This window comes from Callithrix jacchus, chromosome 15, assembly GCF_049354715.1.
Source record: "Callithrix jacchus isolate 240 chromosome 15, calJac240_pri, whole genome shotgun sequence".
NCBI lineage: Eukaryota > Metazoa > Chordata > Mammalia > Primates > Cebidae > Callithrix > Callithrix jacchus.
Genome location: NC_133516.1, coordinates 35,830,538 through 35,858,356, shown reverse-complemented (window position 1 = coordinate 35,858,356; position 27,819 = coordinate 35,830,538). Strand labels below are relative to the sequence as shown.

Genomic DNA, 27,819 nt, shown 5'->3' with positions numbered 1-27,819 from the left:
GTACATATGGTAGCAATTGGTCTTATCTATCCATGTGTCTGTTTCAGCTTGTGTGTTTAGTATTTCTTTCTATTCTACCTTATCCAAAAAGCATTTATAGTAGCTTTTATATATTGCCATCTTGAATAAAGTTTATTTATCTTGCAGCAAATTTTTTTAGGGCTTTCTTTGAACTGATCACCATATTGGGAATAAAAAGAATGGGATAAGAAGTGCAATAGACTGATCTCAGTCTGTTTCACATGTAAACATGTCAGTCATAGAATGGATATAGAGCTGGCATTGAAAGCTTTGTATTGTAAAAAATTTATATATAAATTATATATAATATATATATTTGTATGTATATATTTTTTAAAGATAGAGTTTCACTCTGTTGCTCAGGCTGGAGTTCAGTGGCGTGATCTCAGCTCACTACAATCTCTGCCTCCCAGGCTCAAGCAGTTCTTCTGCCTCAGCCTCCTGAGTAGCTGGGATTACAGACACACTAACACACCTGGCTAATTTTTGCATTTTTAGTGGAGACGGGGTTTTACCATGTTGGCCAGGCTGGTCTTGAACTCTTGACCTCAAGTGATCCTCCCGCCTCACCTTCCAAAGTGCTGGGATTACAGGTGTGAGCCACCACACCTAGCAACAATTTTAATACCAATTTAGAATGCATCTTACAATCAATATAATTGAGTCTTAGTTTAATTGGCAGGCTTTTTCTTGAAAGCTTGATGGCACATAAATAATGATTGCATCTTACACTTAGTAACATCTTAGGTTCACTGAGATCTGGTGATAACGTCTAAAACTACTTTGTGCAGCTTTTATCTGAATGTTTTACCTGTTCTGATTTTATTAAACAGAATTTGGGGAGGAGATATTTGTTACTTTTAGCTAGACTATTAACAATTTGAGGGTCTGATGGTATATTTAGTGACATTCTATGGTGATGATATATTAGTAACATACACCCAAATGTTGAAACCTCTTATCTTTTTTTCCTTTTGTTTTTCAAGTGTCAATATACAGTATCTGGTTTTATGACAAGAATGACTGTCACCGCATAGCAAAACTCATGGCTAAGTAAGTATATTACTCCATAAATTTAACTGATGGTATGTAAGAAATGAAAAATAATCCCTCCCAGGTCTTTTTATTACTAAAGTCTACTAACTCATGTATTTCTCCAATTTCTTTTTACGCCAAAAACTTGGAAAAGGCAGAAAAGCTTTAAAATATATCTAATTATTATCTTACTACTCCCAGTGTACATTTCAGTTTCCTTCTTCTCTTTTTCTTTATGTGTATATTAAGTAGATATGTGTGATTGTTTTTTACAAAAATAGGATCATACTGTATATACTGCTTTTCATGTCAACAACATTTTTCCAGGGCATTAAATTTTTCTCTGTAATATTTATGACAGCTGCCTTGTATCCAGCTCTATAGACAGATCATGATTTAACCAGAACCTTGCTGTTGGACCTGTAGGTTAGGGCTGCCAGACTGCCCGGCTCCAGAGGATATCTATATCAGGTGTACAGCCTGACCACATACAGTGGCTCTGATTTAGGTTCTGTCCAAATTTCCATTGTAACAAGTGGTACTATATGTGATAGCCTGATAGAGAACTCACACACACATCTGTATTTAATTCTTTTAAGTGAACTTATTTTTGACACAGACTCTAAGCTTAGCAGGCCCCAATCCACTCATGGTTTGTGTTCCAGAAGAATTTTTTGTGACTCAGAACCTTGAAATTTGGAAAATTATCTTCTTTGAATTAATGTTCTAAAGGGCAGTTCATTGTCTTCTCTCAGGCTAGTCTGTAGAAGCCAACCCTTATGTGACCTATCTATATTTCTGGACTGCCACTCTGGATTCTGGAAGCCCATGACATGGGGCTGCAGGGGGCCTGAGGGACTACAGAACTCTTGGCCAAATGCTATAATAGGTAGATGGTGTGTTCTGGTGCACTTCTGCTTTTTTTCAGTTTTTGCCTGACTCTTGTTAGAAATGTGGACCCCTCTCCCCACTCCGTCATCCCCATCTGTCAAATCGGAATTCCCATTCCTCTCGCAGTTTTTAATCTACATGTTTAAAAGAAAATAATCTTAAATTTTTTAACAGTCTAATCTTATTTTCTTTTACTTTTTTTTTTTTTTTTTTTTTTTTTAAGACAGAGTCTCGCTCTGTCACCCAGGCTGGAGTTCAGTGGGACAGTCACAGCTCAGTGCAGCCTCAAATTATTGGGCTCAAGTGATTGTCCCATCTCAGACTCCCAAGTAGCTGGGACTACAGGCATGCACCACCATCAGCTAATTTTTTAGGGAGTTGGGTAGAGACAGGGTCTCACTATGTTGCCTAAACTGGTCTTGAAGTCCTAGGCTCAAGCGAGTCTTCCACCTTGGCCTCCCAAAGTGCTGGGATTATAGGTGTGAGCCACTGTGCCACGCCAACAGCCTGATTTTAAACTCATGAAAGTATAAATAAGTAATTAACCCAAATCTCAGTTCAGGGTATATTTACATTGTAAAAGAAGGCAGATGTGGCTAAGGCAAGTTACCATCCAGGACTACTAACATGTCCTGATGGGAAATTATCAGCCCCTGCTTTGTTGTCTGTTCTGGCTGTGAGCTTACAGGGCATGCTCATCTTTATTACTTGTGTGCACCCTGAGGACATGGTTCTCTATGAACTTGTAGTTACCGTACTTGAAAAAATATTGACTCCCTAGAACCACACTTTGTTTATAGAACTCCTTTTCTCTTGAAAAAGATAAAACTACTTTTCTTTTTAAAATTTATTTATTTATTGAGATGGGATGTCGCCATATTGCCAAGGCTAGTCTCAAACTCCTGGGCTTAAGGGATCCTTCTGCTTCAGCCTCCCAAGTAATTGGGACTATAGGCACAAGCACCATTACCCAGCTAAAACTATTTTTCAACAAAGCCATTTATTTGATGATCACTTGTTTTAGCTTTGAAAGTGACAGCAAAGGCAGCTTACTTCTGGTTACTTAGAAGACACAGGGTTGCTGATTCATGGTTATCCAGAAATCCAGAATTTTTTCTAAACTTTGGAATGTATTAACATATAAACACTTTCTCCTGCAGATGAGGGCATTCGGATCCTGAGTGAAACACGATCTGGCTCTCTTAGCTCTAACTACTATTGAAAGAAAACCATTTATCTGTCAGGGCAAGTGTTACCCCTAATGCAAGACTTCAAATGGTAACTAAAGCTGAAGACCGAAGGCCTATCTAAAAATATTTTATTGAACCAAAAAGGATGAGGAATAGAAATGGGAAGCTGAAAGGGAAAAGAAGAGCACTGGGTCTTCTTTCACCAGAAATGCCCAAAAGAGGGACAGTTGCTTAAATTTTCAGCTTGTTTGACTAGAAGCAGGTATGGTATTAAAACTGATTAGAGCCTGGGCACAGTGGCTGATGCCTGTAATCTCAGCACTTTGGGAAGCTAAGGCTGGGAGGATTGCTTGAGGCCAGGAGTTCCAAGACCAGCTTGGCCTGACATAGCAAGAACCACCTCTGTTTAAGGAAAAAAAAAAAGAAGAAGAAGAAGAAAAGAAAGTGATTAGAGAGGCCAGGCACAGTGGTGTGTACCTGTAATCCCAGCTATAATATTTGTGAGGCTCAGGTGGGCAGATCACATGGGCCCCGGAGGAGTTCAAGATCAACCTGGGCAACATAGTGAGATCCCATCTCAAAAAAAAAAAAAAAAAAAGATTGGAGAATACCCTGGTGAAACTGTTGATAGTAAGTTTTGTTTTTTCTATCAACATAGTATTAGAAGTCCTGGAGATAGTGAGTTTTAAGTGTCTGGCCTATTTATGGCTGAAGAGAATACTGTATGTTACCATTAACTTTGTGATAAATGCCTTTCAGGTCACCAGAACTAAAAAAGACTCTGTCTTTGTTCTAAATCTGCCTGCATATACCTGTTTGCTACATATTTTTTGTTTGTTTGTTTGTTTATTTGCTACATGTTTGAGAATACCACCTCTACTAACCAAAAATATTAATACAATTCTTGTTAGCATATTGTGCATTCAAATAAATGTGTCTATCAGTGCCCATTCTTTTAAATACAATTCTTCCCATCACTATTTGACAGCCACAATATAATAAAGATTCTCCAAGTAAAAAACTGATTTACTCCAAACAATGTTTATAAAAACTAGAAGCTATATAGGAAAATAAGTGAGCGTCTAGACCTATATTATCTAAATTTGAATATTCTCTGGTCAGTGGTGGCAGAGTTGAAAACCCACTAAACTTGGAAGATGTTGACTCTCCTAAAGAGGAAATCTAGCCACTGGAAACTCTATTTGACAATAAAAAGTTGTTTGAATGTTTGGCCACATAGACTGTGTAAATTTTGGAGAACTCACGGAAGTAAGCTTTATTCCTGATCTTACAGACATCTTAGGGGCATGTTTTGGTTTTTGAAAGGAAAGGAGAATGGCATGGGTGCTATTCATAAGTTTGGATTTGAAGAGACTTGGAGTCTAAGCTCATTCATGTGATAGTCCCTTCCATACCAGCCCTGACAGCTTCTGCTTTCAGCAGTGGTGAGCTTTATAAAATTACCTGTTGTGGCTCGGCACAGTGGTTCATGCCTGCAACCCCAGCACTTAGGGAGGCCAAGGTAGTTTGATCACTTGAGATCAGGAGCTCAAGATCAGCCTGGTCAACATGGGGAAACCCTGTCTCTACCAAAAATACAAAAATTAGCCAGGCATGGTGATGCACACCTGGAATCTCAGCTACTAGGGAGGCTGAGGCACAAGAATCCCAAACCCAGGAGGTGGAGGTTGCAGTGAGCCAAGATAGCACCACTGCACTCTAGCCTGGGTAACAGAATGAGGCTCTGTCTCAAAAAAAAGAAAGAAAAGAAAAGAAATATTATTCTCTTAAACCAAAATAATCACAGAATCACTAGTCTGGGTCAGGGAAGAGTTAAATACCAGCATGGCCGAGTCAGGCAACATGTCAGGAGGTAGGTAGAAAACAGGCTGTGTGACAGAATCCTTTATGAAGATGGATTCAGGCTGATGTGGCCTATATCTGAACATTAAATAAAGAATTTATATTTGGTTTGATTCTCATATCCCATACCAGTCTTTCAGTCTACCATGAAGCTCATGATTCTACATTTGTTTTAGAACTAATAGTCTTATTAAGTGCTATAAGAATCTAGATAGAGAAACTACATATAAACTTAAAGCCACATTTCCCAAACAGGAATTCTGCCTCAGAGTAAAATTCTGTAGTCAAATAAAATTTGAGAAAATCTGTAGTCCTGCCCTTCTTGGAGAATCACAGTAAATTTTAGCATTCTTAAAAACTCAACTGGCCAGGTGTGGTAGCTCATGTCTATAATCCTGGAACTTTTGGAGGATGAGGTGGGATGATTGCTTGAGGCCAGGAGTTTGAGATTAACCTGAGCAACATGGTGGACCTTGTCTGTACAATAAAAAAAAAATAAGTGAAACAAACAAAGTTCAATGGATGGATTGCAGTGGTTCATATCTCTAACCCCAGTATTTTGGGAGGCTAAGGCAGGAAGATCACTTGAGGCTAGGAGTTTTGAGACCAGCCTGGGCAATATATCAAATCCCATCTCTACAAAAACAATAGTAGAACTCAAGGATTCTGTTTTTTCTTTTTTCTTAGGTCTGTTTAATATTGTTTAACCCAGTATTTTTAAATAAAAAAGCAATCTCTCTTCACCTCTTCACTACACTCTAATGAGAGCTCCTGTGCAGGCTGGGTTTTTTGTTTTTTAAAACAGAATTTCACTATATTGCCCAGGATGGTCTCAGACTCCTGGATTCAAGTGATCTTCTGCCTCAGCCTTGTAGAGTGCTAGGATCATAGGCATAAGCACTGTGCCTGGCCTGAAATAATCTTTAAAAATAAATAAATAAATAGTTGCCTTATTAAAATTTATTGTTCAAGCTTGAAGGCTTGAAGAAAAATATAGGAAATGATCAAATATGCATGTGCTTAACACCTAGCTCTCAGTTCCTAACATTTTGCCATTTTACTGTAATTGCTTGAGATCCTTCTATACAAGAGAAAAGGGGGTGTTCTTAAAAACCAGAAGCCCACTTAGTTTTTTTTTGTTGTTTTTTTTCTTTTTTTTGAGTCAAGGTCTCACTCTGTTGTGCAGGCTGGAGCGCAGTGGCATGATCTCAGCTCATTGCAGCCTCTACCTCCTAGACTCAAATGATCCTCCCACCTTAGCCTCCCAAATAGCTGGAACTACAGGCACATAACACTAAACCCAGCTAATTTTTGTGTTTTTTGTAGAGGCAGGGTTTTGTCAAGTTGCCCAGGCTCAGTTAGTGGTTTGTAAAAGGGAGAATAAGGGAAACGTTTTATTTGCTTGTAGTGTTATTAAGTTTTAAGGTTTCACCAAGACCTCTACTTTTAAGAAATGACTTTGTTCTTACTAGCCCAGTGTCAATCCAGACTTTCCACAGAGGATTTGCTCAACTCTGCAGCCTTCCTGTATCTTGGTGGCATTGTCCATTTTCAAATTTACTTTACCAATTAGTTTGACTGATTTTGAAATACTTCTAGGGAAAAAGGGAGATACTTAGTGAAGTTTTTAATGTACCTCCACCAACTCTAGGAAGGAATTCTGTATTTTTGTCCTTCTGAAGAGTAAATATTGGCACTGATGTTAATGAGACAGTGAAATGGTAAGTCATGTATTCCTGGAATGAGATAACTGAGGTTCTGTGTTATATATTGCAAGAACAATGTCATCATGTGACACTTTTAGTGTATGTATCCTTGGAAGATGAACACCAAAAGAAATCTTGGGTCAGATTTTGTTTCAAGAGGCCTTTCTAAAACCTAGCTCTTCTCCTCTAGTGTGGTAGAAGAGGAGACACGGCGATCACAGCAAGCTGCTCGGGATAAACAGAGTCCCAGCCAGGCCAATGGCTGCAGCGACCACAGACCCATCGACATCCTGGAGATGCTGAGCAGGGCCAAGGATGAGTATGAGAGGGTGAGGCTCTCTGGGTGCTTGGGTGCTGGCCAGGGAAGACCAGAAGGGGAGGAGGAGGTGTGCAGGAGACTCTTTTACTAGGGAAGCTGGCCTCCGGGGCCAGCAGAAATATAAGTTCAAAAAGAGAGCATGTTAGCATGCTGTAGTCAGTCCCAGCTACTTGGGAGCCTGAGGCAGGAATATCACTTAAGCCCAGGAGTTGGAGGCTACAGTGACCTATGATTGTGCCAGTGCACTCCAGTCTGGGCAACAGTGAGACCCTGTCTCTTTATTTTTTATTTATTTATTTATTTTTTCAAACAGGTATGTCTTACAATTTTAAACCTAAAACGTAAAGAAAGAACTCTGCTTACCCCAGAGTACTTGTTTTTGGCAGGAAAACTTACAGTGCTTTTTTCTATTCCTATAAGATTACTATGGGAGAAGATTGTCTTGGAGTGCAGAAGTTAGCCCGCAGCAGCTAGTTCTAGAAAAGCTTTGTGCCTCTTTTTTTTACCGCTGCAGGCTCTGTTAGCATGCTTAGTGGTCTTAGGAATTTGCATAGCCTTGAAAAGTATTCTGAAAGCTTGTACCACATAGTAGTAAAAAGTACACTCATGGTCTGTAATTGGTGGTGGATGCACAGCCTTCATTAGGCTTCATTTGGGATTTTCTTTCTCTTCTGTTTTCTTTCTCTTCTGTTTTGCATTTTAGTTTATAAGTTAGCTGATAAAATTTTCTCCCAAAAGTTGAATAAAGTGGCAATTGTGGTACATTAGTTAATTTATTCAATACATGCTTATGAACCGTCTGCTATGTGCAAGCAGTGGGCATTCATGGTTGTGAAACTGTCCTGAATTTTTATGTGGCACCTCAAAGCCCCCATGCTTCATTGGAGTGAGACAAGCTCTCTACTGCTGAACTTTGTTTTAGCAGAATTATTCTGTCCCCTTACTCTTCGTTAAATATTGAGTAAGTGCTTTCCTTTCTTGCCTGTTTCATCCTTGCCTCACCAGAACTTCAAGGAGCAAAATGTGAAAAAGCACTGTCCAAAAGACCCTGTTTCCCATACATTTCTGCTGTAATACTAGCTACTAAGATATTAATCGATGATCCTGAAAAAAGCTTCAAATTGACAAAACGAGTTAAGGCACTGTTGTTAGTATGACTATTCCTGTATAATAAGCATTTTCTTCACAAGAAAGATATTGCACTTCTATAATATCTTTTAATCAACTTTCTTATTTTTTTTCCATGTAAAGAAAGATACTTGAAACCACACTTGGCCCATTCTGAGTTGCTTCTAGCCATAGGATGTAATCCTGGATTTTGGTCGGGGGGTACGGGTGGTTGTTTGTTTAGTTTTAGTTTAATTGCAAAAAAGTATTTTAAAGCCCAGGGTATTTTTGTTCTTAAAAAATAGAGACCATACACAGTGACTCATGCCTGTAAATCCAGTACTTTGGGAGGCCGAGGCAGGAAGATTGCTTGAATCCAGGAGTTTGAGACCACCCTGGGCAACATAGCAAGACCCTGTCCCTACCTCAAAACAAAAAAATATTTTTTTAATTAGCCAGGCATGGTGACACACCTGTAGGCCCAGCTACTCCCGAGGCTGAGCTGGGAGTATCCCTTGAGCCCAGCATTTTGAGGCTGCATTGAACATAATGTCGTAAGAATGAATGCTCCCAGCTGGGTGCAATGGCTCATGCCTGTAATCTCAGCACTTTGGGAGGCCAAGGCGGATGGATCATGAGGTCAGGAGTTCCAGACCAGCCTGGCCAACATGGTGAAAGCCCATCTCTACTAAAAAAGAAAAGAAAAAAAAAGCCAGGCGTGGTGGTTCTCGCCTGTAATCCCAGCTACTCGGGAGGCTGAGGCAGGAGAATTTCTTGAACCCAGGAGGCAGAGGTTGCAGTGAGCCAAGATCACACCACAGCACTCCAGCCTTGGTGACAGAGCAAGACTTCATCTCGGAAAAATAAATAAATAAATAAGATTACAAGAATGTATGATAAAGTAATACCATTATCTTTTTCTTAAAAAGGTGATTAAAGTAGCAGTTGTGGCCAACAACGTTTGTCTAAAATTAGGTGTTCAGTGTTCTAGAAATTTTATTGTATGTTATTTGCATTGGAGTACAGAGCAAACATTTTGAGATTGGGGTTTGTTTTGTTGTTGTTTTGCTTTTTTTTTTCAATAGCATTTCTGATGACCTTAAATGCTGTTTTGTGAGCCAAATAATAGAAAATTTTTTTCACATGATTTTTTTTTTTTTTTAACTTTTTAAAGAATCAGATGGGCGACTCAAATATCTCCAGCCCTGGGTTACAGCCAAGCTCTCAGCTCTCCAATCTGGGAAGCACCGAGACTCTAGAAGAGACGCCCTCCGGGTCACAGGATAAGGTTTGTACAGCTAAAGCTCTAGCTTTGTCTTAAGTAACAAAGAGTAACATTCAGTAAGGCTTCTAATGCAGTGCAAGTTTGACTTGTCACCTGTGTCAAGGTTCATATGTGCAGCAGCATAATGACATCCTCCTGGGCATTAGGATCCGAGTAACTCTTTCATCTGGATTTTGCAGTAGCCTCCTATCTAGTTTCCCATCTTTTGCCCCCTGGTTGCTTCTTACCTATTCTTAACCCAACAGCTAGAGTAATCCTTGCAAAACATAAATTAGATCATGACATTCCTCTGCTTAAAACTCTCCAGCAGTGTTCCAGCTCACTCAAATAATATCCAGGATCATGACATTGGCCCATGAGGCCCTACCTTATCTGGCCCCTCTACCCAAGGCCTCATGTGTCACTCTGCATTGCTCACCTGGCCCCAGGCCCATTGGCTGTCTTGTCTTTCCCCAAATATGCCAGATATGTTCTTGCCTCGGGACAGGCCTTTACACTTGTTCCCTTGGCCTGTAATACTTTGCTCCCTTTCCTCCTTCAAGTGTCATATGTCCTCCATAAGTCAGGCCTTCTCTGACTCTACCTTATTTAAAATAACCCTTGGCCAGGCACAGTGGCTCACACCTATAATGCCAGCACTTTGGAAAAATACAAAAATTAGCTGGGTGTGGTGGCCCATGCCTGTAATCGCAGTGACTCAGGAGGCTGAGGCACCAGAATGGCTTGAACCCAGGAGGCAGAGGTTACAGTGAGCCGAGATTGCACCAGTGCACTCCAGGAGACAGAGCAAAACTCTATCTCAAGGAAGAAAAAAAAAGTAACAACCCTTGGCCAGACATGGTGTCATGCACCTGTGGTCCCAGTTAATTGGGAGGCTGAGGTAGGAGTCTTGCTTGAGCCCAGGTTTGAGATTGCAGTGAACCATGATCACACCACTGCACTCCAGCCTGGGTAACAAAGCAAGGCCCTATCTCAAAAAGTTAATTTAATTTAATTTAAAAATAAAAAAGCTGGGCACAGTACTTCTCATGCCTGTAATCCCAGCACTTCTGGAGGCTAAGGCAGGCGGATCACCTGAGGTCAGGAGTTCAAGACCAGCCTGGCCAACATGGCGAAACGCTGTCTCTACTAAAAAATGCAAAATTAGCTGGGCGTAGTGGTAGGCACCAGTAATCCCAACTATTTGGGAGACTGAGGCAGGAGACACACCTGAACCCAGGAGGTGGAAGTTGCAGTGAGCTGTGATTGCACCATTGCACTCCAGCCTGGGTGACAGAGCCAGACTCCTGGCTCATAAACAAACAAACAAACAAACAAATAAATAAATAAATAAATAAACAAACAAACAAAACAAAACAACCCTCCCTCACCTTCATCTTGTACTTATTTTCTCAGTAAGGTTTCTAACCAGCTAACATGGTTTCTATTTTTCTTCTTTGTCTGTCTCCTGCCCACCAAAATATAAGCTCCATGTAAAGTAGTTTTGGTTTTTTATTTTGTTTTGGTTTTAAGCTATCTCTTACAGAAAAGAAGGACAGTTTTATGAGCCTTGTTCATTGCTGTATCCTTAGCATGTAGCACTATAAATACTTGTAACTGATAGTCTTATAAAAGAACAGATATCAAGTAAAATCCATAGTTTTTTAAGTAGACTTTTTGTTTTGAGATAATTACAAATTTATATGCAGTTGTAAGAAATAATGCAGAGAGATCCTATGTACGCATTACCCATTTTCCCATTGATAACATTTTGCACAATATGGTATGCTATCACAACCAGGATATTGACACAATCCACACATCTCGTTCAGATTTCCTTTGTTATTTGTGTGTATATTCAGTTCTGTGCAATTTTATCTCATGTATAGCTTTGTATATCCACTACCGCAGTCAAGATGCTAAATATTTTCATCACCACAAGGATGTTTTATGTGGCCCTTTCATAAACACACTGACATCCCTGTCATACCCTCTTCTGCGTCTGCCTCCCTGACTCTGCCATCGTTTAGCCCTGGCAACTATTAGTCTATTTTCCAGTTCTATAATGTCATTTTAAGAATATGATATAAATGACCGGGCACGGTGGCTCACGCCTGTAATCCTAGCACTTTGGAAGGCCAAGGTGGGTGGATCACCTGAGGTCAGGAGTTCAAGACCAGCCTGACCGTCATGGTGAAACCTCATCTTTATTTAAAAAAAAAAAAAAAATTTTTTTTTTTAAAGAATATGATATAAATGGAATCTTATATATAACCTCTTGAGATTGTCTTTCTTCACTCAGTGTAATTCCTGAACATTTCACTGAAGTTATACGTATCAAGTTTGTTCCCTTTTATTACTGATACAGAAGTGCCAAAATTTGTTTAACTGTTTTGACCACTCACCTGTTGAAGAATATTTAGATTGTTTTCAGTTTGGGGTTATTACAAATAAAGCTCCTATAAACATTTATGTACAGGTTTTTGTGTGAACATAAATTTTCATTTCTCTGGTGTAAATGCCCAGGAATGTAAATGTCAGGTCATTTGATATTATGTGTTTAGTTTAACAAGAAACTGCCTTGGGAGGCTGAGGCAGGTGGATCACCTGAGGTCAGGAGTTCCAGACCAGGCTGACCAACATGGTGAAACCCGATCTCTACTAAAAATACAAAAATTAGAGGGGCATGGTAGTGGTAGCACCTGTTATCCCAGCTACTAAGTAGACTGAGGCATGAGAAGCACTTCAACCCAGGAGGCAAAGATTGCAGTGAGCCGAGATCATGCCATTTCACTGTATCCTGAGCAACAAGTAAAACTGCATCTCAAAAAACAAGCCCACCAAACTATTTTCTAAGAAGTCTGTACAATTTTACATTCACGTCAGCAATGTATCCATAATGTTTTTAAATATTTTGATGATAATTAATTTGAACCAAATTTTGTATTCTACCTTCCTGTGCCCCATTTTTACTGTATCTAGATTTAGGATTATCATCAGGAGTGTACCATGGGCTTTCTGCTTCCCCTGTATAAATCATGAGTCACTTCGCCTTCCTTTTGTGAATCATGAGGTTAAGGAATCTTTTACCACCTAACCCCGAGTTATTGTTAAGATCCTCAGAAAGAAATGGACCAGAAAAAAATGTCTTAAGAATTGTAAGGTCAGGCACAGTGACTCACACTTGTAAACATGGGACTTTGAGAAGTAGAGGCAGGTGGATTGCTTGAGGCCAGAAATTTGAGACCAACCTGGCCAACATGGTGAAACCCTGTCTCTACTAAAAATACAAAAATTAACTGAGTGTGGTGGCACGTGCCTGTAATCACAGCTACTGAGGAGGCTGAGGCAAGAGAATTGCTTGAACCCAGGAGGCAGAGGTTGCAGTGAGCCAAGATTGTGCTACTGTACTCCAGCCTGGGTGACAGAGCAAGACTCCATCTCAGGGGGGTGTGGAGTCTCCACTTGTTAGGTTATAGTGACAAAATTTTATGAAATACTGAGATCTGGATATTGTCAGAAGCTATGTGATTGACTAAAATTAGCTTAAATTTATAATCAGCCCACACACACACATAACTACATTTGTTTAGTAACACTGCCATCTAGTGCTGAGGAGCAAGTACTCCTTTCATTCCTTAATAGTATTACATTCCATTTCAGTTGCATAATTCACTTATTAAACTTTCCTTGGGACTATTTCTCTAGTGTGTTTTGATTTTGTTTGCTTCCTGTATTCAAGAATAATGTTTGCCTTATAGTGTGCCCACTGCAGTGACCACTAGCTCCAAACAGAAATGTGAAATTCTCTAACATCAATTTTCTGTGGGATGAGGAATGAACCCGATGCTGTATATAAGAATTTTATCCTGGCCTGGCGCGGTGGCTCACGCCTATAATCCCAGCACTTTGGGAGGCCGAGGCGGTGGATCACGAGGTCAAGAGATCGAGACCATCCTGATCAACGAGGTGAAACCCCGTCTCTACTAAAAATACAAAAATTAGCTGGGTATGGTGGTGCGTGCCTGTAGTCCCAGCTACTCAGGAGGTTGAGGCAGGAGACTTGCTTGAACCCAGAAGGCAGAGGTTGCAGTGAGCCGAGATCGTGCCACTGCACTCCAGTCTGGGTAACAACAGCGAAACTCCGTCTCAAATTTAAAAAAAAAAAAGAAGAATTTTATCCTACGCCATACATGCTGTTGCTCACTGAATCCCATTTTCCAAGCTAAAATGGTCGTACTAACACTTGATCTATGTGAACTATGTAAAGTATTAAAAAACTCAGAATCCAGACTTTTTCTTTGTTTTCTGGCTCACCACAACCACCACCTCCCAGGTTCAAGCGATTCTCCCATGTCAGCCTCCCAAGTAGCTAGGATTACAGGCATGCTTGCCTGGCTAATTTTGTATTTTTAGTAGAGATGGGTTTCTCCATGTTGATCATGGTGGTCTCGAACTCCTGACTTCAGGTGGTCCACTCACCTCGGCCTCCCAAACTGCTGGGATTACAGGCATGAACCACTATATCTGGCTCAGAATCCAGACTTTAAGCATATTCAAGCATGAGGAGAGAATAACATTTTACCTTTTCTGTGGATGCTAGACGGTTAGTTCATGAATAAATAAACACAGCTACTAGAGAAGGGCAACCAATTTTTCTTATCAGAAATAGAAAAGAAGCCGGGCTTGGTGGCTCACGCCTGTAATCCCAGCACTTTGGGAGGCCGAGGCAGGTGGATCACCCGAAGTCAGGAGTTCCAGACCAGACTGACCAACATGGTGAAACCTCATCTTTAAAAAAAAAAGAAAGAAAGAAAGAAACAGAAAAGAATGCAGAGACAGTGAAGCTTCTGGGGATTTGTGTGACGAGGAATGTTCTGCTCACCCAGGCTCCTATGACAAATTCAACCAGTTAGGTACAGTTGTATGTTACTTAACAATGGGAATACATTCTGAGAAATGTGTTGTTACGGAATTTCATTCTCCAAACATTACAGGGTGTACTTGTACTTTCACAAACCTAGATGACATTGCCTACTAACACCTAGGCTCGATGGCATAGCCCATGGCTCCTAGGCTGTGGACCTGTACAGCACATCATTGTGCTGAGTATTACAGAATTTGTTGTCTATTTTGACTTTCATTGCGTGGGTTTGAATGTTGCCAAGGATTTTTAAACAAACAGCTGTGTCCTTCATAATTCTTTGCATCGGGAGTGACTAGGAGCTTTATAGTAGCCTAGCCTTGGTTATCTTACCAGGTATATTGTTGTTGTCTTGCATTATGGGGATATGATATTCCAGAAGCATTTGATGAACTTTTGTTTGGTACTCCATGCTTGCTATTAAGACCACATAGTGGGCCAGATGCGGTGGCTCACTCCTGTAATACCAGTATGTTGGGAGGCCAAAATGTGCAGATTACCTGAGGTCAGAAGTTTGAGACCAGCCTGGGCAATATGGTGAAACCCCGTCTCTACTAAAAATATAAAAATTAGCTGACCATAATGGCGCACACCTGTAATCCCAGCTACTTGAGAGGCTAAGGCATGAGAATCACTTGAACCTGGGAGGCAGAGGTTGCAGTGAGCTGAGATCGTGCCACTGCATTTCAGCCTGGGCGATAGGGCAAGACTCCATCTCAAAAAAAACAAACAAACAAAAAGATCACATGGTGTTTATGTGATTATAGTTTAAGCCAACTTCAATTTATTGAATGCTTTTTGGGCACCAGACATGATACAGAGAATTTAATTTCCACAACAGTGTTCTAAGATCATTGCCACAGTGTCCACAGTTTTCAGATAAGGAACTAGATTAGAAAGATTATGCTGGACTCAATGGCTCACTACAAAAAAATTTAAAAATAAACCAAGTACAGTGGCATGCACCTGTGGTCCCAGCTACGTGAAAGGATTGCTTGAGTCCGGGAGTTCCAGGCTGCAGTGAGCTCTGATCACACTACTACACTCCAGTCTTACTGACAGAGTGAGACCCTGTCTCAGAAAAACAAAGAAAAAGAAAGGTTATGTAGTTTTCCCAATTAACAGCTGAGGTATTTTTGATTTCAGACCCTAAACTCTATAGTTTTTTTTCAGAAGTAAAAATATGAAGAAATTGAACCATATAAGATCTTTAGCATTTTTTTGTATCCACAGATATTCATACTGCCTCATATTTGAAGTGAGATTCTAACATTAGTGGAATCTCTTTATTTAATATTTTCTAAGGCAAAATGGTTTGATATGAAGCTACAACTTTTTACAACCTCTGTGGGAGATTCTTGCCTCTTCCTCCACAAGAGTTACTTTTTACTGACTGAGTTTTTTCAGACCTGCCTTGTCCCTCTTACCTAGCAGGTGATGCTGTCCTCATACCAAGGAGAGAAGACAGAATGGCACCCTTAACTTTTGTCCTTCACATGCAGACTTGCCTGTATGCTCATTGCTGCTGGCCCTCTTTTTTCTTGTTGTCTGACATGATCTCCTCCTGACACAAGATCTCTTGCACCTGCCCCTTAAGCTCCATCTCTCCTTATGCTAATCTCCCCCTACTCCCCGAAAGAACTTTGGAAGAGAGCACTGTGGAGTGTCTGCTATGTACTGATTAGATCTGTGGTCCTGGGTGGCGGTGCCATTGCTCAGGTAGGCAAGTCCAGGAGCAAGAAAGATAAGGATTGGGGAATACATGAGAAAGAGAGCCCCTGCCTTGGCAAACTTGCTTTCCATGTTGTTGTTAGGAGTGCTGACATTAAACACGCACTTCCTATGTGCTGGCTCCCATACATTTCAGCCTCCCACTAGCCCTCCCTACTTTATAGAGGCCTGAGACTCAGAGTGGACAGCACTCCTCAGTCCACACAGCTGGAAAGGAGCAGAGCCAGGCAGCAGCAGTGGGCTCTAGGCCCTGAATCTGGGCATTTAATAGGACATCTCAGCTCTGTCACTGTAGCGTCCTAGGGGGATGCCTTTGCTCCCTTGACTTGTATTACCATTTTTGTGTTTTAAGAACACAAAATAACATTACCATTTTGTGTTCTGAGTCAGTACCTCCATGTTCTAGATGTCCCACAGAGACCTCCAGACATGTTCACAACTAACTTGAGCGTCCCCTTCTCCCTCAACCTAGGGGCTTTTCCAGGGCTGCCTGCCCACGCAGTGGCACCACCACCCAATACCCAGATAGCAAGGTGTCCTCTCAGCTCCATGCTCTTACCTGGCCAGCCACCAACTCCTTTTATTCCAACTCTAGTTCTCATCCTCTTCTCTGCCAGTATCTTAGACTCTCCTCAGTCTCGCCCCTCCAATTTGTCCTTTATGTGGCCGACCAGGTGCACATCCTAAAATGTAAAGCTTGATGGCTCATTCTCTGATCATGTCCCCATTGCCCTATGGATAAAGTCCAGATCCTCTAAAGTGTCTTGGACACTCTGCAGTCTGCCCACTGCTTCTCTCTTTCCCTGTCACCCTCCTACCCAGCCTCTGACCCAGCTGTGCTGAAGGACGTGTAGCTGTCTCAGTGACTGTGTTCCCAGCCAGCTGGCCTTATCCCTCCCCGCTCAGCCTTTTTCCCAGCGCCTTCGGTCCTGCTGGGCCCTGCAGCTCTGCCCTGCGGGGGTCTTATCACCAGTTATCCTGGCTTCTTTTTTCACATCACAGTCATAGCACAATGCCTGGCACCTGATAAATTCAAGAATTTTTATCAAATGGATGAGACAAACATTTGCCTAGACAACACTGGGTTTGTTTTCCTGTAAATGTGATTATACCATAGTCCTATCAATATTATACTAATTTGTGGTGGAATTTGCGGCCTTCCAGACTTTCTGAGGCCTTGAAAATCCTGTGTTTCAGTGAGTTAATTTTTCCACTATAAACAGATCTAAACAACTAAATAATTCACTCATTTTAGGAATAAAAATTTGAGGCCGCCTGTGTTTTCAAAGTGCTTTGGTATGTCTCCCACTAAAATGTAAGCTTTGTGAGAACTGTTGTTACTCCCTTGCTGCATCCTGTGGGCCTGGGTTAGAGCAGGACCTGACACCCCATTAGTTCTCAGGAAATAAAGGTTACTGACTATGGCAGTACTGCTTAAAGGTACAGGAAAGCATGAATATTTTTTCTTTGAATGGTTTTAATGGTGTCAGTAAACCAACTTACTAAAATAAATATAAACTTTAAATTGTCAGGCTTAAATGCTTTGCTTTTTCTTAAGAATTCTGTGACTAGGGAATAAGGAGGGGGAAATGGCCCACTATTAAATGGTTAGATTTATTTTCTGATATTTGGGACCCAGTCTCTGAGGTCCAGTGCCTAGCTTTTCATCAAGAACAGTGAAAGTAAACATAGACTCGCCTCATCAGCATTTGGTCCCTGTGTCTCCTCTAGTGTCATTTCCCTTCGTGTGTTGCTGACATGAAGCAATTGGGCACAATTAGCTTTGCCAAGAAAAGGAATGGTGAATTATGATGCTGCTACCCAGAGACCTTAAAAATTTGAATTATATTACTGATGCAAATTTCCATCCGCCACTCTGGGAACACTAGATGAACCTGGGCCTTAATCCTAAGTACATCTTCATTTTTTTTTTTTTACCATTCCTTATTTTTATACTCCATCCTTGATTCTGCAAAATCTTTTGGTTTCTGGAAAAGAAGTTTGGTTATGCTGATATATGGAGAGACCTCTTTTCACTGGGTGGTTTGATTTGTTTTTCAGTCTGCTCTATCTGGACACAAGCATCTGACAGTAGAAGAGTTATTTGGAACCTCTTTGCCAAAGGAACAGCCAGCAATTGTGGGTCTGGATTCAGAAGAAGTGGAGAGGTTGCCAGGAGATTCCTCCCAGAAAGATCCCAGTTCCTTTCTACCGTTTCCCTTTGAGCAGTCAGGAGGAACCCCTCAATCAGAAACCCTGGGTGTCCCTTCTGCCCACCACTCAGTCCAGCCTGAAATCACCACCCCAGTGCTAATCACTCCAGCCTCCATCACACTGTCCAATGAAAAGCATGCCCCAAGCTACACAATCCCTTTGAGCCCGGTTCTCAGTCCCACTCTGCCAGCTGAAGCTCCTACTACACAGGTTCCCCCCAGCTTACCTCGAAACAGCACCATGATGCAGGCAGTGAAGACCACGCCTAGACAGAGGTCTCCACTCCTGAACCAGCCAGTCCCTGAGCTAAGCCATGCCAGTCTGATTGCCAACCAGAGCCCCTTCAGGGCCCCATTGAATGTGACAAACACAGCTGGCACATCCCTCCCAAGCGTTGATCTTCTCCAGAAACTCAGGTTGACCCCACAGCATGACCAAATACAGACACAACCACTTGGGAAAGGTGCAATGGTAGCAAGCTTTTCTCCAGTAACTGGCCAGTTGGCCACACCTGAGAGCTTCATAGAGCCTCCCTCTAAGGCAGCAGCAGTGAGAGCAGCAGCCCCAGCCTCTCTGAGCAACATGGTGCTTGCTCCCTTTCAGGTAATGGCAGGAAGGTGGCGGTGGGTAGGGTGGGTAACTAATTGGATGGGATGAAACTAAAAAGACCTTGTTTGAACTGTCATAACACTGACAGTTTTAAAGAGTTGTCTCTTTAAAGTATGTCAGTGGCTAGGAGACAGGTGAGATAAGAAGCCCTATCATGAACAACCAATTAACGTATTTTCGTATCTGGATATGCATTTTAGCTGGGGTTATTTGTTTTGCTTTTGTGCAACAGTTCCAGGAGTCCTCATTTGACTCACGACCAAATTATCCCAAAACTTAGCTCCCTTCCCAGCTCCCACTGTACTTTCCTGGAGTGCCTACCTTGTGCCGAGTAACCTAGAGGTCCCATAAGAGCATCCTAGACTTGGAGGTATGAGTTCAAATAAAGCTACTTTTTTCACATCACGTTATCAAGAAGTGTCATACTGCCTGGATCTCTCATCTCAACAGACTCAACAGCAAAAATATGCCCAGGCTGAAGAAGAAACATCACATGTTCTCACTTTATTTGAACTCATGGAAATAGAGAGTAGAAGGATGGTTACCAGAGGCTGGGAAGGGTGGTGGGAAGGTGGGAGGGGGTGGGGATGGTTAATGCATACAAAAAAAAAAAAAGAATAAGACCTAGTATTTAGTAACACCACAGGGTGGCTATGTCAATAATAATTTAATTGTACATTTTAAAATAATGAAAAGAGTATAATTAGATTGTAACACAAAAAATGCATGAGGGGATGGATACCCCATTTTCCATGATTAATTATGCATTGCATGCCTATATCAAAACATTTCATATACTTCATGAGTATATACACCTATATACCCACAAAAACTAAAAATTATGTATATTACTGGGCTGTCCCTGGCTCTTATAAGAGATTCAGGTTTTAGGTTTTACTTTTACTTTTTTGAGACAGAATCTCACTCTGTCACCCAGGCTGGAGTGTGGTGATGCAATCTTGGCTCACTGCAACCTCTGCCTCCGGGGTTCAAGTGATTCTCCTGCCTCAGCCTCCTCAGTAGCTGGGATTACAGGTGTGAGCCACGGCTCCCGGCTCAGGTTTTTCTTTAAAGATGCCTGAAAGGCTCTGCACACTCCTTCCCTCAGGAGCTAAAGAAGAGAGAGGCTGCCCCAGAGCTCTCATGCAGTTTTGTTGGCTGCATTTTACAAGTTACTGTCAGCCTCTTCCCTTGGGAATCTTGGAACTAGTTAACATCTGAACCATTTTCTGTTACTAACCTAGATTTTCCACTAGAAAAGTCTTTAATTAAGACCAGGAAGTCTTCTTAATTGAAACTTCTTAGGCCTGTAATCCCAGCACTGTGGATCACCTGAGGTCAAGAGTTCAAGACCAACCTGACCAACATGGAGAAACCCCATCTCTACTAAAAATACAAAAATTGGCTGGGCATGGTGGCGCATGCCTGTAATCCCAGCTACTCAGGAGGCTGAGGCAAGAGAATCGCTTCAACCAGGAGGCAGAGTTTGCAGTGAGCTGAGATTGCACCATTGCACTTCAGCTGGAGCAACAAGAGCAGGACTTCATCACAAAAAATAAAAATACGAAACAAACTTACTTATATCCATCTATCTTTTCTTAAACATTTCAGTCTATGCAGCAGAACCAGGATCCTGAAGTATTTGTCCAGCCTAAGGTGTTATCCAGTGCCATCCCGGTAAGGACTCAATTTTTCTTTTTTTTTTTTTTTAAGACTAGTCAGGTGCCATAGTGAGAAGTAGAAAGAGTAGAACAAGGAGTTTGAGGTGTAACTGACTGTGAACAATCAAGACTCCTTTTTTCTGAAGAACACATTATATATTTTTAAGTTCTTCTGCTGGATGTGAAGTAAAAGGTTGTCAGCTTAGTGAAAACAGTTAGCTGTGGAACCCAGCCCATCTTAGATGCCTCTCCTAGGCCAGGCCCTCTCCCACCCCCGTCCTGGTGGAGTCCATTGCTGTGGCCTCTGGATCTCAAGGTATCTGCATGGATGTCTTCCCTGACTGTGTGTATAGAGGGCAGAGTGGGCCCTTACTCAGTATTTGTGAATGGGTGACTGCTAAGAGTGTGGTAGCCTGGCTTCTCTAAATAGGATTTCCTGGAAGAGCTGTGATGTCCCAGGTGGCAGAGCCACTCTCCTGGTACAGTCCTCTCATTTCCCAACGCTCTGAGAATGCAGCCTCCTGGGCCTGTGTCTTCTGTCTCGTTTGTCCTCCCTTCTTCATTGTTTGTTGTCCTTATTGTCTATCACCCACTAACCTTGCCTTGCACACAGGTTTTTTTTAGTTCCTTAAAGTCATTCTTGTTTTCCTTTGAAGCCTTTGCACCTCTCCTTGAGCCTTGGAATTTAAAATCATGCCAGCTTCTGACTGGTCTTATAAACACGACTCTTTCCTGGGTGTCCTGTCCTTCTGCATGGTGATCTGTCTGCAGGAGCTCTCAGCCTGGTTTTGCACCAAAAATAAATAAATACAAGGTCAATAGCTCAGACGCCAAAAACCACACCCTTGAAACTGTGGCCAGCTCTGTGCTCTGTAAATGAGGAGATGGTGTATAAGAAAGAGAAAGAAATTTAGATCTCTGTTGATTATATCAAATCTGAGAATTACTGAAAATACTGATTATTACTGGTTTAATAATTATTCAGATAATTAGCTGGAATTACCCTAGAAGCACATCTAAATGGAGGAGAGAGGTAGATGTTAGCTTTATCTTTAAGAAATTTTCTCATTGATATCTATAATGGTATAAAAAATAGATTAAACATAACTAGATTTTGTTTTTTGTTTTTTTTGAAATGGAGTCTTGCTCTATTGCCCAGGCTGGAGTGCAGTGGTGCTGTCTCAGCTCACCGCAACCTCCACTTCCTGGGTTCAAGTGATTCTCCTGCCTCAGCCTCCCAAGTAGCTGGAATTACAGGCACCCATCACCACGCTCAGCTAAGTTTTTGTCTTTTTAGTAGAGAAGGGGTTTCACCATGTTGGCCAAGCTAATCTCACTCGAATTCCTGACCTCGTGATCCACCCACCCTGGCCTCCCAAAGTGCTAGGATTAGAGGTGTGAGCCACTGTTCCCTGCCATAACTGGATTTTTAATTCTTTTTTATTGTATGATTTACATACACTAAAATAGAGATTTTTAGAGGCCAGCTGTGGTGACTCATACCTGTAATCCCAGCACTTTGGGAGGCCACGGTGGGAGGATCACTTAAGCCCAGGAGTTCGAGATCAGCCTGGGTAATGTAGTGAGACCTTGTCACTATTTAAAAAAAAAAAGAGGCAGGAGGATTGCTTGAGCCCAAGAAGTTGAAGCTGCAGTGAGTGGTGACCACACTACTGCACTCCCACATGGGTGACAGAATGAGAACCTGCCAAAAAAAAAAAAAAAAAATGCAGATTTCTGTGGTTGGACATGGCTTCCCATAATGATTCTGGGACTTCCTTACATAAATGGGCTCATCATCCTTTAGCTAATGGAAGTTTATAACCAGATGTCAAATGGTCAAATGCTCCTACTGAATGTTTACCTGAACCCAAAATAGTCTGTCTCTGTGCTCCAGCATTCTGCTGCTTATGCATGTTTCCACATGGTCCCTATTCTGGGCCTGACGATTGGCTCCTGCACTTTGGCACAAAATGACCATTGTTCTTCTCCAGGTTGCAGGCGCCCCACTGGTTACTGCAACGACCACTGCAGTGTCTTCAGTCCTGCTAGCCCCAAGTGTTTTCCAGCAGACAGCTACAAGGTCTTCAGACCTGGAGAGGAAAGCAAGCTCCCCTTCTCCTCTAACTGTTGGAACGCCAGAAAATCAGAGAAAGCCTTCCATTATTCTCAGCAAGTCTCAGCTCCAGGATACGTTAATACATCTAATAAAGGTATGTAGGATACCAGTTTTATCTTTGATTCTTCATTATTTAATGAAAGAAATTTTATAAATTCCTGCTACAGAATCAGCTCATAAAGTAAATTCAAAAGACTAGCTGGAGGTCGGGCAAAGTGGCTCACGCCTGTAATCCCAGCACTTTGGGAGGCCGAGGTGGGCCAAAATAAAACAAAGATAGCTGGGAGTCATGTTTCTCTTTTTTTGAGCATATAGTCCTGGTGGAGAAATACCTCAGTGAACTCAAAATACTGATCATGATTTTCTCTGGGTTGGTGGGATTATCAGTTATACAAATCATTTATACAATTTTTTTCCTAAGCTGTTATCAAGGAAGTAAAATCTGATGAGCTAGAAGTGACATTCGTATTCTTTACCATCTCTTCTAGAATGATTCCAGCTTCCTCAGTACACTTCATGAAGTCTACTTGCAGGTGCTGACCAAGAACAAAGACAACCACAACCTATGACTGGAGCAGAATGAGTCTAAAGGCAGAGCACCAACCTCAGAGACAAATAGGCTTCATCATGGAAACTTCTGAGCAGAACATTGAGTTTGAGAATCCTGAAATTGAGCCTATGAGAAAGAGACTCATTTCTTAAGAATGTTTTCCAAGTGACATTCTCAGTGATAATGGAGGTTTCACTGTGAAGCATCACCAGCAGACCTTTGTTTTGACAAAAAAGAAATCATTGTGTTAAGTTATGTGGGTGTTTTCATCAGTTAGGAGCAAGGCTGTGGAATAAGGAGTCTGATTCTCACTTTTACTTTCAAGGACTTACAGAGGAGTAGTCACCAGCCTCATAGCAGAGGTTCAGCCCGGCCAGCACCCCTTCCCCCAACCTATCCCACAGAAACTGGCATCGGGCTGACAGTCAAGTTCTGAACAGAGTAGAAGGCAGCTCTGCAAAGTAGCTTCAAGTTTTTAGAACCAGAATTTAAGTTGGCATATTAGGAATTATTTGTTCAAGTGAAGTATATTTTATATGAATGCCCCATTTGGGCCTTAAAAGTTGTGAAATTTCTTAATAGCATTTTGTTTTTAACTGCCCCAGTCCTGCCACGCAGCAGGCTCCCAGTGCTGCATTACTATTTGAATAGGGCACTGTCAGGCTCTCGTGGTGTGGACGCAGCCATGTCACACCTTTGAAGGAAAGGCTGGGGATGAGTGCCCCCATCCTATCAAATCTTCATTTTAAGTTAAGCTCTCCAGTGGTTGTGAAAACGTTAAGTTTGTGTGTGAAACACAGCCTTATTTTCCTTTTCTGTCACTGTTAGTTGTTTTCCTTAACACTTTGACAAAAGGACCAGTGGACCAATCTGATGACGCCATTCTGGTTCCTTTCCTTGAGTGTACTGAGAATAGTTTTAAAGCTATGCAGAAAAGGGAGCTGTTATTCACACTGCCCTTATTTTGTTGTAGAATTATGGAGTTAAAAGAAAATGTGATTCCAAACTCTACCAGTGTATTCCTAGGCTGTGAGTACTTTCCCAGCCCAAAGTGTGAAAATATGTAAAGATGCTTTGTTATGCTGCTATTGATCTGCCATGATTTCTATTTATTCTTTTATGGCATGTAATGGTGTTTAGTAAGATTTTAATGTAGATTTTGATTTATTTCAGCAATAGTAATTTTAAGATATTCTTTGAATGAAAGTGTCTTCATTTCTATGATACAGGTCATTTTGTAGTATTTAACCAATTAAGATGCACTGCTTACTTTTCTGAGCACTATTTAATGATGGGGTAAAAACCCAATTGGCTCAACCAGCTAGCATAAGGATTAGCTGTGAATAATGCTGACAGATGTGATGGTTCCTTGGGAACAATCATTTAAGCTTTAATGGTAACTCAATCATAAGTCCATAGATTATTTTTTTCTAGATGAAATTTTAGAAAATTACGTGTGAATTACATACTTGTTTTAGTTTGGTCTTAGTTTTTAGCACAAAGAATGATTGGCTTTTGTTTATCTAAACATGCTTCCTGGACAGGGTTTCTGCTTCTCATTTTAGTGTCTTCTGTCATTGTCTACCTAATTATGTGTGAATTGTGCAGAATTCAGGGAAGCCTCTTATAAGTTTTCATGCTCCATTATGAATAGTTTGTTTTCACAGATAGTGTGTAAATTAAGCAACCAAAAATGAATTGCTTATGCATCATCTGGGAACGAGAAAGTTGTAGTAGGATACAGTGTTGCTGACACCAGGAGATCGTGTCTAGGGAGCCACGTGACTTCCATAAAGTGGACGCACCAAGAGGTGTGATCTCAGCGGGCTTTGGTGAACAGACGAATCAAGGGATTCTTGAATTGAAATTATGCTTTTAAGTATGTAATATGAGAGAGTTAAGAGAGAATATCCTGAAGAGAATCTGTAACCATATTAATTTTCACCTTTAATGCTAGGAATGGATATGATAGACAGTAAAGAGAATCTATGATAAGGCTTCCTTAGTGTGAAAGTAAACTTAAGTGCCCAAGTCATGGAGACTTGAAAAGGGTAAACCTGTTTCACCTCCCAAATGTATATATTCAAAACATTTACTTAAAATTCAGAAGCCGGAAGTTCATGGCATGATTACCAGGAAGTTCAGGCCAGAATGAATCCCTAGAGAAGCCAGGCCAGGCCTGGATAATTGCAGTTGGATGACCGTGGCCGGAAAGTCACAGTTCAGTTGCCTTATTCCTAGTTCAGGCTTACTATCTAGAACCTCATGCTAGCTTAGGTTGCATGTTTACATTGCTGCAGTGTCTTTACTGGAAACTTAGTTGAATCGAAATGGACACCGAGATGGAGATGCTTCTGGCTAGATTTTGAAGAACCCCAGGAGACCTGCATTTAGACCACTGTCCATTTGTGTGCCCACCCCCACCCCCAGGGTCTAAGTGTAGGCTCCAAGAAGAGCAGCCTGGAGCTTGGAGGAAAGGTGTGTCTGGGGCGCCACTGGGGGGTGGTGCTGCTCTTCGTTTTGTTGTAGTTAATGTGATGTCTTTGAACGGACTCACACCTCCCAGACAGCCTTGTTCCCTTAAGGCAGAAGCTCCTCTTCTTTGTGTACCTCCTGGGATTCATGAGTTGTGAGATTTGGCCTACTTGACTTTGAACTCAAGTTTTTCAAGTGACTCTCAAGTGTTGGGAGAAGCATTTCATGCTGTCCACCTGTAGTATGTCCAGAGCTCACCTTCGAAGGCTTAGGTGTAGCCATCACAAAGAATGGTATTTTATTAAGAACCCAAGTCCCTGCCTGACCAACTTGGTAAAACACCTTCTCTACTAAAAATACCAAAATTAGCTGGGCATGGTGGCGCACGCCTGTAATCCCAGCTATTTAGGAAGTCGAGGCAGGAGAATTGCTTGAACCCAGGAAGCAGAGGTTGCAATGAGCTGAGATTGCACCACGGCACTCCAGCCTGGGCAACAGAGCAAGACGCCATATCAAAAAAAAAAAAAAAAACCCAAGTCAAGCTGAGCCCCTCTCTACAGGGGGATACACAGGCTTAGTTTAGAATATGTCTGACCAGAATTTGCATGTCAAGCATTTATTCTTTTCCTGGCCTATTTTTTCTTGTAGAAATTATATAAACCCTATCAAATCCACTACTAGGTAAATTTTTAAACCACGCAGCTTTATTACTCTCCTCCCCCAAAGAATGTAGTTTGAAATTTTCTCACTTCGGTAGTAGAGGCCCTAACTGCCATTGTATTACTAATAATGCAACATGAAAATGAAGGTGCCTAACTGCTCAGAAAACAAAATCAGCCATCATACTGTAACTGAGAGGATTGAGAGGTGGCACAGGCACGAGTGGGCTCGGCCCGTGTGAGTGAGGAGAACTGAGGTATCACAGGGCGCGCGTCCTGCATCCTGGCTGCACATTTGCTGCGGAGCACGTGTTTCTTTCTTGCCTCACTTCGGTTTTCTTCAGTTGGTGTTCAGTGTACCTTCTGGAACCATAGTGCCCTGTGTTTTCAAGTGTCTGAAATGTTAAGATCTGAGCAAAGTCAAGCAGCTTCCACCAGGCTTTTTTACAGTTGTGCTTGAGAACATTTCCCAGTGGACCAGGGCCTCGAGGAGCCTGTTTTTCAGCAAGTTCAGCAGATGCGTGCGATGTTTTCCCTCGGTTTTGTATTTGACATCTTCATTTAGAATGCTAAGATGCAATGTCATTCACTTCAAAGTCTATGTGTTCTAAATGGTTTTTTATTCTGTATTACTGCTTTGGCCATGTGGCTCTCATGACTTTCATTGTACCGGATTCTCAGCTCCCTGAAACGTGGGGATGAGCAGCTCCGGAATTACAGCAAGGTTTTTGTTTCATGAGCGCAATACTGTATCATTAACATTTTTAATGGTATGGATTTTTAACCATCTGTGTATGTTTGCAAATATTAAGTTATTACATGTTTTAAAATGAGCGTTTTTCATCCTAAATTTTATATGTTTGCAAATATATTTTTTTAATAAAACTTCAAAACCGAGTTTTAGCACCTACTAAAATTTAATTGTGTTTTTATTTAATTTGTAAAAATAGGGACTTTTGAATGAATTGCTGCTACACATTGGCAGAGTGCCATACTGGTGAGATGGGATGAGGCAAAAAAACAAAATTGACAAAACCATTAACAGATCTTTTGTAAATCATAAGCATGACCATTAGGTGTTCACACATACACACATACACACACACGAGATGTGGCATCCTGAAATGTTAGAATGTCAGGACATTGCCTGTGTGACACACAAAAAACAAAACTGTTATCTTAGGAGGCTGAGGTGGGTGGGTCACCTGAGGTCAGGAGTTCAAGACCAGTCTGACTAACGTGGAGAAACCCCATCTCTACTAAAAATACAAAATTAGTCGGGCGTGGTGGCACATGCCTGTAATTCCAGCTACTTGGGAGGCTGAGGCAGGAGAATCACTTGAACCCAGGAGGCGGAGGTTGCAGTGAGCTGAGATCGCGCCACCGCACTCCAGCCTGGGCAACAAGAACAAAACTCTGTCTCAAAAAAGAAGAAAACTGTTATCTGCCTGTTTCCAGCCTGTATAGTCAGGGTCCTCCAG

General features: G+C 41.5%; 1 protein-coding gene across 2 annotated transcripts in view; it reads left to right on the top strand.

Annotated features, from left to right (window-relative positions):
- DCP1A (decapping mRNA 1A) overlaps positions 1-27,254 on the top strand; it is a 50,464-nt gene extending 23,210 nt beyond the window's left edge. For both annotated transcript variants that reach the window (XM_002758430.7, XM_054245742.2), the window contains exons 4-10: positions 1,008-1,074; positions 6,897-7,035; positions 9,307-9,420; positions 18,113-18,868; positions 20,486-20,551; positions 22,530-22,748; positions 23,143-27,254. In XM_002758430.7, coding sequence (XP_002758476.3) covers positions 1,008-1,074; positions 6,897-7,035; positions 9,307-9,420; positions 18,113-18,868; positions 20,486-20,551; positions 22,530-22,748; positions 23,143-23,223 — 1,442 coding nt within the window. In that variant the 3' untranslated portion in view covers positions 23,224-27,254. The remainder of the gene's footprint in view (positions 1-1,007; positions 1,075-6,896; positions 7,036-9,306; positions 9,421-18,112; positions 18,869-20,485; positions 20,552-22,529; positions 22,749-23,142) is intronic.
- The last annotated feature ends 565 nt before the right edge of the window (positions 27,255-27,819 follow it).